Source organism: Oratosquilla oratoria, chromosome 1 (assembly GCF_046742065.1).
Source record: "Oratosquilla oratoria isolate Oo_2021 chromosome 1, ASM4674206v1, whole genome shotgun sequence".
NCBI lineage: Eukaryota > Metazoa > Arthropoda > Malacostraca > Stomatopoda > Squillidae > Oratosquilla > Oratosquilla oratoria.
In genome coordinates this window covers 77,993,904-78,010,659 of record NC_134777.1, presented here as the reverse complement: position 1 = coordinate 78,010,659, position 16,756 = coordinate 77,993,904, and the positions used below count along the sequence as shown (strand labels likewise).

Below are 16,756 nucleotides of genomic sequence, written 5' to 3'. Positions count from 1 at the left end.
GGACGCAGTGGTGGCTGCCGTACATTGCGATGGGCGTACCGTTGGCTGCAAGCAGGTCGTAGGATGGCCAACGTGTACCGTGGTTGGGTTCTTGGAGAAGACCTGCTTCCCGTGAAGCTTGAAGTGGAAGTCCTGAGCGTAAGGGATGTGGTAGCGGTCGGGCTTCGTGATGCGGTTAAGTTGACGGTAGTCACCGCAGGCCCGCCATTGGTTGGTCGGTGGGGGTGGCTTGGGAAACATATGGAGTGGTGATGCCCAATCACTCCCCGATGGTTGGATGATATCCTGGTCTAGGAGTTCTTGGAACTCCTGTTTGGCAGCGGCCAACTTCTCTGGGGAAAGTCGTCGAGGCTTGCTGTATACTGGCGGTCCAGATGTCTGGATGTGGTGCATGATGTTGTGAGGGGTGGTGGTGGTGTTGGTCTTGTCTGGCAATGTTAGCTGGGGAAACTCCTGCAGGATGCGTGCATAATCGCCATCGGGCTGGAGTGACGATATCTGGTGGTAAGTTGCGTTAGTTGTGGTTCCTGGTATGCTTGTTGTGCCGTGGTACAAGCAGTTATCCTTGGCGCTAACTACCATATTGTAGTGCTGGAGGAAGTCGTAGCCAAGAATGGGTTGCTGTACCGCTGCTATGACGAATGTCCAAGGAAACTTGACATCGTGGAGGTCCAGGACGCAGTGGTGGCTGCCGTACATTGCGATGGGCGTACCGTTGGCTGCAAGCAGGTCGTAGGATGGCCAACGTGTACCGTGGTTGGGTTCTTGGAGAAGACCTGCTTCCCGTGAAGCTTGAAGTGGAAGTCCTGAGCGTAAGGGATGTGGTAGCGGTCGGGCTTCGTGATGCGGTTAAGTTGACGGTAGTCACCGCAGGCCCGCCATTGGTTGGTCGGTGGGGGTGGCTTGGGAAACATATGGAGTGGTGATGCCCAATCACTCCCCGATGGTTGGATGATATCCTGGTCTAGGAGTTCTTGGAACTCCTGTTTGGCAGCGGCCAACTTCTCTGGGGAAAGTCGTCGAGGCTTGCTGTATACTGGCGGTCCAGATGTCTGGATGTGGTGCATGATGTTGTGAGGGGTGGTGGTGGTGTTGGTCTTGTCTGGCAATGTTAGCTGGGGAAACTCCTGCAGGATGCGTGCATAATCGCCATCGGGCTGGAGTGACGATATCTGGTGGTAAGTTGCGTTAGTTGTGGTTCCTGGTATGCTTGTTGTGCCGTGGTACAAGCAGTTATCCTTGGCGCTAACTACCATATTGTAGTGCTGGAGGAAGTCGTAGCCAAGAATGGGTTGCTGTACCGCTAACGCATATTCACCGTTTGCCAACTATGGGAACTATATAGGGCTAGCTCTGGAGGTTTTTGGATCAGTGTGTGACAGGTCGTAGGATGCGTCACTACACACCCTTTAATTTTTTCTTTTGTTATATTTACCGTAGTAATTTTACCCTAGACTTTTCACAGGTTTCAGTTTGGAGTTCACTTTGAGGTGTTTCGTTTACGTATACTGAGCTAAAATAATTGTTTAAAATATCACACCTTACTTCATTTGAATATTCAAGTTAACCGTCAGCAATTAACAGTGGGCCAATGTGATTCCTAACAACCCTTTTTATCTCTAATGTAACTATAGAATTCTTTGGGATTCTCTTTGGTTTTATCAGCGATATCCATTTGGAATTGTCGTTTTGTTTTGTTTTTTTTCTCTCTCTCTCTCTCTCTCTGCATTAATACATAACTTTGATAGTCATTAGATGCACCTGAGCACTTGTACTTCTTATAAGCCTGTCTCTTTTTAGCCATACTTTTTTCAGTTTCTTTGTAAGCCATTTTTGGGAGAGCCTGATTTGGGGGACGTCTGTCCTTAAATAGGATGTAAGTATGAATCACCTTGGTAAGCGTATTTTGAAATAATTGAAGATAAATGTGGGTAAAAGTAAGGTGATGAGATGTACAAGGGGTGAAAGTGGTAGCAGACTGGAAGTGAACATTAAGGGAGAGTGACTGGAAAACTACATCAGGTCTGACCTGATAAAGAAAATCTGTGGGGGCGAGTATTTTCATTTTGGATTAAAGAACTTCCGGTAAATGTTCAGTTTCGCCCCTGGGCGTAATATAGCAATATAAAATTAGTTATTAATTTTGTAAAATTTAATGTATCAACGTAATATGCAATTTTGTGGGCGGAAATAAAAAACAAAAAAGTTGCTAAAACAGATTTCGTAAGTAACGAAGTCGCGCCGGACGAATGGTACGTCATGTTTATTATAATAGATGCCGACGTCGAAGAAATGAAAGGATAAATTCGTCTAACCTAAACTAAACTAACCTAACCCAACCTAACCTGTGTTTAATAAATCATTACATGCAAATTAAATGTCATCCGGATCGTCCTCATTGTCGTCGTCGTGAGAGACGTTGGCGGGGTTTTCAACTCGTTCATTAGCATATTTGCTTGTAGCAAGGTATTTTTTATTTTCATTTCCGCCCAGAAAATCGCATATCACGTTAATTTATTATAATTTACAAAATCAATATTTAGTTTGCTAACGCTATATCGCGCCCAGGGTCAAAACTGAACTAATACGGAACTCCCTCAATGAGTTTCTTGAATCTATTCCTGATGCAGAGAGTAAAGTCACGACAGTTTCCTTGAAAATAAATTGTGATGGAATTCCACTATTTAATAGCAGTGGGAAACAAATTTGGCCAATTTTAGTTCAGTTTTGCACTGATAACAAAACGATCATTTCAGAACCAGCACCAGTGGGCATGTTTTTAGGGGTTTCTAAACCTAAAAATGTACAAGAATATTTACAATCTTTTATAGAATAAATGCTTGAATTAGAGGATTTGATTTGAAGGGGTCAAAATTCATTGTATTTATCCAATCTTTTATCTGTGATGCACCCGCTCGCCAATTTTTAAAATGTATTAGATCGCATTCAGGTTACAGTAGTTGCGAGCAATTGTAAGAGGCCGGTAGATAAAGGTAGACATTTAAGGTAGATCGGAGGTAGAAGGACTGGAAGGAAATTCTATAGTCTTTTTATTAGGATGTTATGATACAACGGCCGACGCCTAACTGACGCCAAGGATAGCTGATTCAGAATCGCGCCTTGTATATATTTAAAAGTGCAGAGTGTCGCCTGGTGTAAAATTGTTTTGTCTGTTGGAACTGTGAGCGGACAAGCCATTTTTGTTACGACATAATGCTTACATTGTGACATAGTTTAGAAGAGTATAACAGCCTCTCCAATTGGAGAAAAAGGAGAAAAATCATTGGTGCAGAAAGGAAAGTCACGCCCTTAAGGTGTGCCACGTGTTTGAGAAAAGACTATTGGATGAATGAAAGAGTGATGTCAGAACGAAGGTGGCTTGACGTGGCGTAGAGAATTCCGGTGGGGATTCTCGAGGTGTACTGATTTAGACCAACAAGCATCAGAACGACTACACCCTATTTTATTCACCCCCAAGAAGACCAAGGCATGGGGTCGTAGAACAAATTCTAGAGAGAATAGAAACGCTCTGAGAGGAGACGACGGAAGAGGGGGTGACAGTGGCGGCAGCTTGGGGAACTTCAATTTCCTCCGAAGAGAAGTGACATGACTGGTGCGTGAAGTGGTGCGAGATAGTCTACGGGAGTACAGCAACCACAATCAAGCGTGTGTTGGTTTCAAGGGACGACAGGACGAGGAACGAGGGGTCTACAACACTACGAGCAACTACTACGAGTGGAACAAAGCGATCTTCAAGGTGATCATCTACAAGACGATCTTCAAGGCAGTGAGTGACGAGGCTGAGGAACGACGTCGCTGGTGAATGACAAGGCTGAAGAAGGACGTCGAGAGGGAAGTTGACATCACAAGCAACAATACGTGGAGGCAGCCAAGCTAAAGCAAGGTATGAGTAACCCGAACTTGAACGTGTTGAGGCATGAGGTTCATACCTCAAATATCAATATTCCGAAATTTACTGGGGAAGCAAATACCTATGGGGTCAACAAATACCTTAATTTGATAGACACTCTTATTGTGAGTAAAAACATTACTGATGAAAAAAGAAAAATAGAAATTCTAAAGGAGAATATAGACCCTGAGAATGGGAGGGCTAGGTTTATCATTAATTTCCAGCAAATGGAAGAGATCAACCAATATGAAGTATATAAGAAAGCCTTCATTAAACATTTTATGTCCAAGTGTGACCAGGATCCTATCAGGTCTTTGGTAAAAATGATTAAAGAAGTTAGAACAAGTGAAACAGACACAGAATACTTAGCTAGATTAGATAGATGGTCAAAAGACATGAATTCTATCTTGAAAGATTCAGACTGGATAGAAAGATCTAGTGACAAAATGAAAATTTCTCAGGTAATCAAATTGATCACCTTTGGATTATTAGCCAAAAATTCTGATGACTTAACGGCAGAAAAGCTGTATAAAGATCTTAAGTCAAATATAAGTTTAGGAGAAGTAGATTATCTTCTTCAAGGATACAGTGAGACCAGAACGATAAACCCATATGTAATGACCGTGGGCCAACATAGGAACTCTAGAGAGAATAGAAACGCTCTGAGAGGAGACGACGGAAGTGGGGGTGACAGCAATGCCAACATGGTAATCATGCAGGTACAGTTACATTTCCTGAACTTGATGCTAAAAAGAGAACCTATTCAAATTTTGCTTCTATGGAAGATAATAATCAGTAAAATCACCATCATAGTCGAAGTCCACAACTAGCACTTAATATTGGACTTGCTTCAAAGTTTGTGCTGGACCCAATGCACCTTCTTTATTTGGGTGTCATGAGATAATTGCTCAACCTTTGGCTAAAGGAACCTCTGCTTACGAGGATTGGCTCTCAGTGTAAAGAACAAATATCAGTACAACTGGAAGAACTTGCAAATTACATTCCTTGTGAATTTAACAGAAAACCAAGAAGTTTAGATAATTCAGAGCCTTTCTTTTGTATACTGGACCAGTTTGTCTTCAGAAACACATTGATGAGAATGTTTATAAAAATTTTCTTCTTTTGAGTGTGAGCACATTTCTGCTTTCAGTACCCAGAGATCCAGAAACTGTGGAAAAACCACATAGATATTTGATTGTTTTTGTAAACCACTTTAAAGATGTGTATGATTTTAGGCATGTTGTGTATAACATTCATAATTTGTGTCATTTAACAGATGATGTAAATAGACATGGATCAATTGAAAAATTCAGTGCCTTTCCTTTTTGAGAATTATCTTGGATACCTAAAAAAAATTGCTTAGAAAACCTAACTGTCTTCTCATGCAAATAATTAATAGAATTTATGAATTGAAGGCATATGAACCCGAAGAGAAGAATTTTAAATATCCAGTTGCAAAAGTGGTCCACAGTAATGGGCCAGTACTAAGTGATTTTCCTTGTGTACAGTTTAAAGTTTTATACCTAAAGAACTTTTGTATCAAAGTGAACCCAGCTAACCATGGCATAATTATTAATAGTAAGGTTGGGAAAGTAGTGAATATATTGAAGTATGAAGGAGACCCAGACATTTATTTGTTATATCATATCTATAAAGTTTGTGAAGATTTGTACACATATCCTGTGCAGTCAAGTTCTCTGGGTATATATGCTATTAGTAATGAAAGTAAGAGCCTAAGAACATGCTCATATAAAATACTGAATGTAAATGTATTCTTTTCCCCCCTTCAGTCTCGTTTGTCAAAGTTTGCATCTTTTCCCTTACTTCACACAGTCCACCAACAATGAGCTGTGGCTTCTGTTGAAAAATGTTTGTCTGATGTAAAATGTTATCATATTTTTTATTCAATTTGATAGTAGACATATTGAAGTTATTAAATAGGCTAGTGCACTATAGCCATGTACTGGTACCACAATTTTGACCCAGCCCAATCTTACCCTATCTCAATGGATACAGTAACCCTGGCTTTATGTACTGAAGGAAGATTCCTGCCCAGATTTATCCTGCATTGCTAACTTAGACTGTACCTCATTAATCATCAGGTGCCAAGGAGGGCGATCAAATCTTCTTAGAGAAGTAATAGTTCAATATAGAGTGAGGGCTACCAGTACAGTATACTGTTCACAGAGCAGTGAGGATGGGTGAGGACTGTGTTGCACAGTTACTGTACAGTATAGTACATGTTGAACCTTCATGCAGCTTTTATAAGCCAATTGTATTTAAAAGCAGAAAGGTATGGCAGAATTTGCTGTTATTGTCTTTGAGGAAGGAAATGAAATTGCTTTGGTTCCTAATACCTGGCTGCTGGATGGGAAATGTTATTGGCCACAATACCCTGACACTTCAAAGCTCAACAAAGCTATCAAGGAAAAAGTCACCCAGAAGGAAGCTGGACACAGTATGATGGAAGAGTACTCAGTAAATGTGGTAAGTAACTTTAATTTCTAAATATCCTATATATGAATAATTTTGAATAGTTCAATTGACAAAATAGCAAATTGAACAATTCATAAATTATTTTTTAAATCGGTTGCTTTGAATGTGTGACTTATAGGCACTGTTATATTTGTTTTTATTGTGAGGCTGGAAGCAGTAAGCTAGAAATAGGAGTATGTGGAGAGGCAAATACGGTAGCCACATAAACAATGACATCAGAGGTCTTCTGGACGACACAATAATATGGCAACAGTCAATGATATTTTCCCACATACTTTAGTAGTATTGCTGCTAGCATCAAATTTAGGTTAAACTATATTGCATCAGTACATTACTGTATAATTTGTGTAGATACATCTAGACTATATAATAGTCATGAAAAAGTGATTAGATTAAAGATCAATGAATTTCCTTTGTCAAGAAGGAATTGCCTATATACGACACACAAACATGGTCACCTGGCTGGCCTCAACATATTCCAGTCCCAAGAAGAGTACTGTGACACAGACTACACACTAGTTTCTAGCTGTGGCAGAAGTGATTACTGATTTTAAATCAGAATTCATAAGACCAGAACATATGTTGGATTTTAGTTGATGGCCAAAAACTGAGTACTACTGTATTTACCATCTTAATGTGTATGAATGTATGCTGTAGAACTGTTCTGATACTAATGTACAAATTAGGTGGTATGTTCATAGTACAGTATATCTGACATATGTTATTAGTAGTTAACAGATATTTTAACTTACACATAGTGTGTTATTTTTCACAAAAATATCTCGTTACTAAAACTTTCCTCTTTCCATTTCAGCTGAGTATGGTCAAGCTTGAGCAATGGCAAAGAAGGCTGAATATTCCTCAGATATTCAAAGTGAAGCAGAACTTGGAAGAGGGAACAGGCTTTCTTACCAGTATTTACTTGCACCATTTTTATGTAACTGCAACACAAAAAGTTTTTGAACCTTAACTGCTGAGCAAAAAAGGAATGGTTGGAAACCAATTTTAAGCTTAACTTTTCATTGTTAATTTTATTGTATAACTTAAGTTCTGAATACCATGATCAAGTATCTTTAAAGGTGAAATCACCACACCCATCCATCAAAGTCAACATTAGTAGTCTAACGAACCCTAATAATTGAAAAATGTCTTTTGTCTTTATGGGATTTTTTTTTTTTTCAATAATAGAACACATGAAAGTCTGCTGTTGTTATACCTCCTTGTCTGACAACAGTATAGTGGATACCCTTAACTGATATGGGGGAGTCTTTCAGCTGAGTATATCTTACCTTGAGTAGTAAACGGATTAATTTTTGAGGTTTAGAGTGATTTTTATGTAATGCAGGGTTGCCTGTTGTAGGACTGTGCTTTATAAACTATATTTCTATCTTGCTAAGGTTAACACAGTCTTGAGTCAGTTAAAAAGAATCTAAAAATTTGCTTGCACAATAAAAAAAAGTTGCCTGGGACAACAGACTCGAGTGGGTCAAGTGGCCATACTGTTATAATTAGAAAGAAAAAAGCTCCTTCCCCACCTGAACTTGAAGACATCCCACCACTCAAGAGGCAAAATGCTATCATCAAGAAACCAATGAACAATGTGTTCATCAGTGAATCATCCCAGACATCTGATGGGAAGATGATATTAAGTTTTTGTCCATACAAATGAAATGCTAATTACTGCCCTCTAGCAGTCACTTTAATAACAATATCAGAATGAGAATAAGTGGCAGTGTAACCACTATAACTTCACTGATGAAAGTTTCCTTTGTACTGTTTTTTATTTTCTTTTTATGACTCCATCAAGCTGTGAAAATAGCTTAGAGCCATCATTGTTATCTGTCTACCTGATCAGTTAATTTCTATCATGTCATTATTGCACAATCATAATGTGGACCATCGATTTTGATTGGTGATGACAAAGGCAATCCCTGGCAACTGAGACAAAGAATGTCCCTCATTTCATACATGAGATGAGACTGATATGCGAAGTAGGATTGGGAATAGCCACTTAGTCCACATTAATAGTGGTTGCAGTGGAAAGGGGAATAAGAGGATTTGTCTTGTCACCCCTTTTGGCAGAACTGTTGCCAGTGTATATAAATAGACATTGTGATGGTGGTTTTTACTTTCAAACCACCATAAACAATTATGTGTGCATGGGTATAGAACCTTAGACCTCATAAGAGCCTGGTAGTCTGGTAACCATAGATAGGCCCTACTCTGAGGTCCCAGGATCGATTTGCAGTGCAGGCATGCACACATTGGTGTAATGGTGTAATTACATCCCTCAATGGGCTTCATGTTAGTTGTTACTTTATATTCCATTCTCATTTTATTTTATTTTCTTTCAGATTTAAAGAATTATCTTAGTTGAACTTAAGACACTGTTGAGTTTATTTGCTCGTTTTGAAATTGTATTAGAAAACCAAAGCAAGACGCTTCAGGAAATATTCCATATACTCAACAGCAAAGAAAATAATGAAATGAAAGGGCTTGTTGGGCATGAAGATTTGGGAAGACTTAATGCATTTTTACCAGTCAAAACACTTGAGGACTTCAACCAGCTCAATGGACAACTGGAAGCAGATGCTAATTTTGAAAAACTTTTGGTAAGTTTGTGCTGTTTATTGATCACAGTAGTGGTGACACTGTTTAAATGGTGACCTAATGGCTCACTTGTATGTGTTGTATGTTTATTAGTGAATATTACTGGCAGAGTTGGAAGGCCAGTGTGGTGAAGTTGAGGCCATGGCAGACCTTAGCAGTTCTGTTCTTAATATTTTTGTGTGAAAAATTCTTCCACTTTTCAGTATTCCACTCTTCCATAGGCTTTATTGGCCTCTAAATGTGTCAAGAAATGAGTATTATCTTAAATGGAAAAATGCAGTACTCCCTCGTTACTCATGGTTAATGTGTTCCAGGACCACCCGTGAAAGGTGAAATCCGTGAAATAGCAACAAAATATTTATTTTATTATTTACATTTCCTTTTCATGTAAAGGAAAAGGAGGAGTACAAGAAGAAGCTGAAAGAGGAGTGGGAGGGAGTGAAGGATAGAGTAGAGCTAGGAGTGGAGGAGGAATGGGGATGGTTCAAGGAGGGAGTCACAAAGTGTGCAAAGATGGTGTATGGAACAAGGACAGGAGGAAATAGAAAGAAGGGTAGTGAATGGTGGGATGAGGAAACAAAGAAGGTTGTAGAAGATAAGAAGCGAGCTTTCACAGATTGGTTACAAAATAGGACGAGGGAGTCATATGAGAGGTACAAAGAAAAGAGAAGTAAAGCACAAGGTAAAGGAGGCAAAGAGGAGAGCAGATGTGAAATGGGGTAAGAGTATGACAGAAAATTTTGATAGTAATAAAAAGATGTTTTGGAAAGAAATTAAGAGAGGAAGACCAGGCGAATCAAGTAGAGAAGAAAAGGTAAAAGGTGTAGATGGAGAGATGATAATGGAAGAGAAGGCAGTAAGGGGAAGTTGGGCAGAATATTTTAGGGAGTTGCTAAATGTGAAGGAGGATAGGGAGGGAAAGATAGTTGCAGTGGGAAGTGCTAAGAAAATGACCATGATGAGTGAGGAAATTGGAGGAGAAATAAGGAATGATGAAGTGAAGGCAGTAGTTAAGATGATGAGGGCAGGTAAGGCACCTGGTCTGGATGGATGCCATGCAGAATGTCTAAAAAAAAAGGAGGTACAGTGATGGTGGACTAGCTGGTGAGGTTATTTAATGTTTGCTGGAGAGAGGGTAAAGTGCCGGAGGACTGGAGGAGTGCCTGTATAGTTCCACTTTACAAGGGAAAGGAGGACAACTGTGAGTGTAGTAGTTTCAGCGGGATTAACTTGTTAAGTGTAGTAGGGAAGGCTTATGGGAGGATCTTGATTGAGAGGATTAGGAGAGGAAGAGGGGGAGTCATTGGCAAGGAGGAGTGTGGATTTAGGACAGGTAGAGGTTGCATAGATCAGATTATTGTGGTAAGACAGATATGTGAGAAAGCTATAGGAAAAGGTAAGGATGTTTTTTTTTTGGCTTTTATGGATCTGGAAAAGGCTTATGACAGGGTTGACAGGAAGGCACTGTGGGAGGTACTGCAGATGTACAGGATAGGAGGAAAGCTTGTAGGAGCTGTTAAGAGTTTTTACGAGAGTAGTAGAGCATGTGTCAGGATTAGAAATGGAGTGAGTGGTTCGAGGTAAAGGTGGGACTTTGTCAGGGATGTGTTATGTCGCCTTGGCTGTTCAACTTATACATGGATGGGGTGGTGTGAGAGGTAGCAAGGGTGGTGGGTCAGGGATTGGAGATGGTTAAAGAAAATGGAGAAAAGTGGGAGGTGAGCCAGTTGTTGTTTGCGGATGACACTGCACTTGTAGCAGGATCAGAGGAGGGATTGAGGAAGTTGGTGACAGAGTTTGGGAGAGTGTGTGATAGAAGAAAGTTGAAGATAAATGTGGGTAAAAGTAAGGGGATGAGATGTACAAGGGGTGAAAGTGGCAGCAGACTGGAAGTGAGCATTAAGGGGTGAGCAACTGGAGGAAGTGGATAGTTTTAGATATTTGGGTGTGAATGTGGCAGGAAAGGGTGGAGTGGAGGTGGAGGTAGAATGTAGATTGAGAGAAGTGGGTAAATGCCTTGGAGGATTAAAAAGTGTAATGAGGAATAGACATTTGGGCATGGATTCTAAGAGGAGATTGTATGAAGGAGTGATTGTGCCAACAGCACTGTATGGGGCAGAAATATGGAACATAAGAGAGAAGGAGAGAAGGAGTTTGAATGTGTTTGAGATGAGGTGTCTGAGAAGTATGATAGGGGTTACTAGGCTAGATAGAGTGAGAAATGAGGAGGTGAGGAGGAGGACAGGGGTGGTAAGGGAGTTTGGAGGTAGGGTGGATGAAAAAGTGTTGGGATGGTTTAGACACCTGGAAAGAATGAGTGAAGAAAGACTAGTAAAAGAGGTATGGAAGGCAGATGTGGAGGAAGTGAACATGAGGGGGCAATCTAGGATGAGATGGATGGATGGGGTGAAAGGGGTCTTTGGGGAAGTGGGGAATGTCTGTTGAGGAAGGACGAGAGAGGACAGAAGACGGGTGATTAGAGAATGGTTGTATATGGATGCATGTGATGCATGAGGTGGAATGGGTTGGAGGATGGGGGGTGAGATAGTATGTGTGAGAAAAATTTGACTCAGCCTGAAGGGATTTCTCCAAACTCTTATTATACTTTATTTCTTAATGTCGAAGTTTACTTCCCACTTTTGGCTCCATTCCCAGACTTTGTCTAAGTCTCTCTGTAGTGATTCACAGTCTTTTTCCATACTTTCTTCAGTAGTTTTGTGTCATCTGCAAAGAAGTTCATGTAACATTCTACACCTTCATTCATGTAATTTATATATATATAGCAAACATTATCATAGCTAATATTGAACCTTGTGGGTCTCCACTTATAATTTCTTCCCAGGTCAAGGTTTTATCTTTAAAATACCACCCTCATTTTTCTCCCATGCAAGAAATCTTCCATCTATTTCAATAATTTTCCTTGTACACCTCCTGTTGTTTCGATTTTTCTAAATAGCTTTTTGTGTGGTACTTTATCAAATGCCTTTTGTAAATCCAGGAATACACAATCTGCCCATCCATTCCTTTCTTGCAATATATCTATTAAACTTGAATAAAAACAAATCAAGTTTGTGTGTAAGAGACCAGTAGATAGAGGTAGACATTTAAGTAGATAGAGGGGTAGGTGAAACGATATGTAAATTTTATATTAATTTTATATTTTGTTGTTATGAAACACTGGCCGACTGCAAGTTGCAGAGAGTTACATATTTCGCTTACCATCTTATATTTGTAAACATTGGTTAGGGTTGGTGCTGATGTGACAAAATGTAAACACAGAGCTTGTTCTGCTTGCGACAAATTGCTTGCGTAAACAGTATTGCTTGAGACAGTATAACAGTCTTTCTGATTGGAGAAAAGGGTGGAGGAGTAGAAAAAGTATTGGTGCATGGAGGTAAAGTCACGCCCTAAAAGGTTGGCACTTATTTGTAATGTTCAAAGTTATTGGATGAATTAAATTGTGACGTGGGTGGCTTGGTGGGTGTAAGAGGATCCCAGGTGGGAGTCCTTGGTGTACCTTATCTAAAAGCGATATAGAGAATTATTGAAGAAGAAAATCAAGAATATTTAAGACCAGTTTGCTTACCCCATCCAGAAACATTATTAACTTATGACAGAAGATATAGTGGAACATAAAGAGAAGGACAAGGCATGGGGCCTACAGAAGACAAACATTACTAAGTGTTAGTGTCGACGAAGCTAACATGCATATGACCTTTCTTGTCTAGAGACAAATTATTTTGGATTCAGTATAGTGTTTTCTTCCAGATATTTGGTCCATCTTCTTTTGATAACTTTTTCACATATTTTAGCTATTGTGCTTGTAAGGGAGACCAGTCTATAGTTCCTCATCTCCCACTTTATATATTGGCACAATATTGGCATTTTTCCAATCTTGCAATACCTTTCCTTCTTTGAGTGAGCAATCTATTATCTTGTATATTTTCTGTTAGTTCATCTATACAGTGGTACCTCTATTTACGGGTGCCCTTATGTACATGAAATTCTATTTACGCGATCAAATTATGGGGAAAATCTTGTTGCTATTTACACGGAAAATTTCTATTTATGTGGGCACATCAGTGTCCATTACTGCATGGAAAAACAAATCCTACACCGCCATATTGCTGACATCACCATTCATGCGTTGTGTTGTGTCTCCTCTCACCATCTTTGTTCGTTGTGTGCACAACTGGTCCTTCTTTCGGTGCCTACCCTTTGGTACTGTACTGTTTGTGCCCTTAAAATGCCTCCAAAACAGGTGAGAAGTTCTACTGAAGCTGGTGCTCGTAAGAAAACCAGCATCACCATTGAGAAAAAGAGGGAAGTGATTGCCAAAGCTGCTCAAGGTTTATGCATGTGTAAGCTGGTGAGAGAGTTTGGTATGCCTGAGTCAACAATACTGAGTCAACAATAAGAACCATTCTTTTAAATAAAGATAAAATTCTGTCAGCTAATGTGTCTAAGGGTATAAGGTATGTGAGCACACATAAGAGGCCAGCATTGTTGGATGAGGTGGAAAGGTTATTGCTTGTGTGGATACAGGAGAAGCAGTGTAAGAATGACAGCTTGAGTGAGGAAATGGTCTGTTCAAGGGCTCACCAAGTGTATGCCGACCTGCAATGGCAACAGGCTAGTACCAGTGGCCAGCTTACACCACCTTCAGTGCCCTTTACAGGGCTGTTTTGGAAGAGAATGCCTAACAGCTTACATTACTGCTGAGGAGAAAGCTTTGCCAGGGCATAAGCCTATGAAAGACAGGCTTACAGTGATGTTGTGTGCTAACGTGAGCAGCAACTGCAAGACCACGCTGCTCATAGTGTATCATTTGGAGATGCCATGAGTATTCAAGAGGGGCAATGTCCTGAAGAGCAGACTTCCAGTGATGTGGCATTCCAACCCGACAGCTGTGCCAGGAGTGGCTCAAAGGGGCATGCTGCCCTGAGATCAAGAAGTTTCTGCAGGGGAATGGACTCCCACTGAAGTGCCTCCTGCTGCTGGATAACGCCCCAGCACATCCCCTCAACATGCAGGCGCATCTCCCCCAAGACCTGGATTTCACCACAATTAAATTCCTGCCTCCGAACACCACTTCCATTCTGCAACTGATGGACCAGCAGGTCATTTCTAATTTCAAGAAGCTGTACATGCATGCTCTGTTTGAATGCTGCTTCAATGCTCGGACATTGTTGCGCTAGGGAGGGACCTGGGCTTGGAGATAAGGTTGATGAAAGAGTATTGGGATGGTTTGGACACATGGAAAGAAAAGATAAATGGAGTGAACATGAGGGAGCAACTGAGGATGAGATGGATGGATGGGGTAAAAGTGGCACTGAGAAAGAGGGGGATATCTGTTGAGGAAAGAAGGGAGAAGACAAAAGATAAGAGTGAGTAGAGAATGGTTGTATATGGATGATGCTGTAATGCATGGAAGGGAGTGGGTGGGGAAGTAGATATGTGTGAATATTTTGAAGCATCCTGAAGGGATTTCTCCCCATCTTCTCTTTTTCTGTATGAGGAGACAAAGAGGAGGGGTCACAGATTAAATGAAGCAGCCTTGTTGTGGATGTGCTGTGTCTTGCTGCATTGTTTCTGACCCAGGACAATGGGAGAGATGCAGGGATGACCTGTCATCCAGAAGGAGCCAAGAAAAGAGGGAGGGAGGGAGGAGTGATGAATGAGAGTGGAGTGGGTGGGGATGAAATGGGCGGGAGTGGATCTATGCTTTTTGACTTTGGCTACCTCCCTTGTAAGGTGGAAAAAGCCCTTGGTATAGATAGGTATGTATGATGTATATTAGAAAATTAGAGAATAGGAGACAGAACTGAATGAGCATTGCTCCTTTCCTGAATATTACAATTAGGTAAATACAATAAACCATAATTTATCAAATTTTCTCACAACTATTTAATAGATTCAATGTTAACAATGGTGCATGAATACAAAAAAATGCTCAAGCATCACACTTCTGACAATTCCTGAATTTATTTTTTAAGTGCAAAAATCTGTTTCACAGTTAAATCCCCTCCTCAGTATTTTTAAGTTCAACAGCAATTATATTTTATGGGAATGGTCGGCAATGTTGTTTTTTTTTTTTTTTTATTCTGCTTGGAGCTTTGAAAAAAGTGTAAATTTCATACACTCTGACCTTTAAGACCAAAGTGTTTCATTCTAATACCACATCACAATTTCCCCATGTTCCTTTGGCATTTATTCAGTATGGAATACAAGTAACATGGTATTACACACCATTATGCTGTTGATGGGGAGATGATATCCATATTTCTAGTACATTCAAGCTAGAAAAAAAACATTCTCTGATATCTCAACCAGAAATGATGGGAAGTTGCTCAGCAAAGGTGAAATTCCTGGTTGGTAGATTCTCACTCTCTGATGGTCTGTTGAGAAAAGCACAATATTATTACAAGCTTGATATTATCAAACTGTTGGTGTGTTATGGTAGTACTGTATTGTAATCATTGATCTGGCAACACTGTGTATTGTAATCATTGATCTGGTACACTGTGTGGGAAGCATTTAAATGACAGCCATGTTTTTTTCCAGCTGTCAGTATTCAGCAAGTGTTCTCCATGTAAAGGTGTGTATTAACAATTCTGTATGTTTGTAGCATCAGTATTATATTGTTATGAGTTGTTATATGTATATAAGTTATATATGTATATAATATGCTGTTGTGTTTGTTTATGTTTCTTCTCTCTGTTTCCAGAGAATGGTATAGACTTTATGTTGAATAAAGCCTTGTAATAAGGTCTATGTATTTTTCACAATAATTTATTCAATATAAAATTCTTATTGTGTGGCACTGGAGTTGACGCAAGGACTACCACACCACTGGTAAACAGAGGCTACAATATGGAACAACTACTTAAACCAGAGAGGCTAGATTGTGACCCATCCTTGTCAACATCTGCCCAGGAATGGAAACATTGGTTCAAGGCTTTTGAAAACTTCTTGAGTGCCCCTCCTCATGAAAACATTGACAAACTGGGTTTACTTACCAACTTTGTGTCACCAAAAATCTATGAGACAATTTCTGAATATATCACCTATGATAGTGCTATCAAAATCTTAAAGTCACAGTATGTCAAGACCACAAATGAAGTTTTTGCACGCCACCGCCATGGAACTCACCGCCACCAGGCTGGTGAATCCTTAGATGAGTACCTTCATACATATATATACCAAAGGCTTTTTCCCCCTACATGGGGGGTAGCCAAAAAGAAAAAGGCATAGAAACCACTCCCACCCATTCAATTTCCTATATTTTCCACTCCCCTCCACCCTCCTCCCTCCCTCCTATCTTGGCACCTCCTGGATGATGGGTCATCCCTGCATCCTGTCCACTGCCCTGGGTCAGAAGCAGTGTCGCAAGACACAGCACATCCACAGCAAGGCCGCTTCATAAATTCGGCGACCCCCCTCTCCGTCCCCTCATGCAAAAAGGAGAAAACGGGGAGAAATCCCTTCGGGCTGCGTCAAATTTCTTTCTCATATATACTTCCTCACCCCCCATCCCCCACCCACTCCCCCTCTCTTTTGTAATGCCCCTTTCACCCCATCCATCCATCTCATCCTAGGACGCCCCCTCATATTCACTCCTTCCACCTCTGCCTTCCACACTTCTTTTACTAATCTTTCTTCACTCATTCTTTCCATGTGTCCAAACCATCCTAATACCCTTTCATCAACCCTATCTCCCAGTTCCCTTTCCACCCCTGT

At 40.4% G+C, this 16,756-nt stretch overlaps 1 protein-coding gene and 1 long non-coding RNA gene across 10 annotated transcripts in view; one reads left to right on the top strand and one right to left on the bottom strand.

Annotated features, from left to right (window-relative positions):
* The first annotated feature begins 3,074 nt into the window (after positions 1 to 3,074).
* On the top strand, positions 3,075 to 15,155 carry LOC143017844 (uncharacterized). Its single transcript, XR_012965716.1, has 2 exons — positions 3,075 to 3,904; positions 8,761 to 15,155. It is a non-coding gene; the product is annotated as an uncharacterized LOC143017844 (long non-coding RNA).
* LOC143041782 (putative GPI-anchor transamidase) overlaps positions 15,099 to 16,756 on the bottom strand; it is a 48,666-nt gene continuing 47,008 nt past the window's right edge. For all 9 annotated transcript variants that reach the window (XM_076172437.1, XM_076172587.1, XM_076172292.1 and 6 more), the window contains exon 9: positions 15,099 to 15,414. In XM_076172437.1, the coding sequence (XP_076028552.1) occupies positions 15,342 to 15,414 (73 nt within the window). In that variant the 3' untranslated portion in view covers positions 15,099 to 15,341. The remainder of the gene's footprint in view (positions 15,415 to 16,756) is intronic.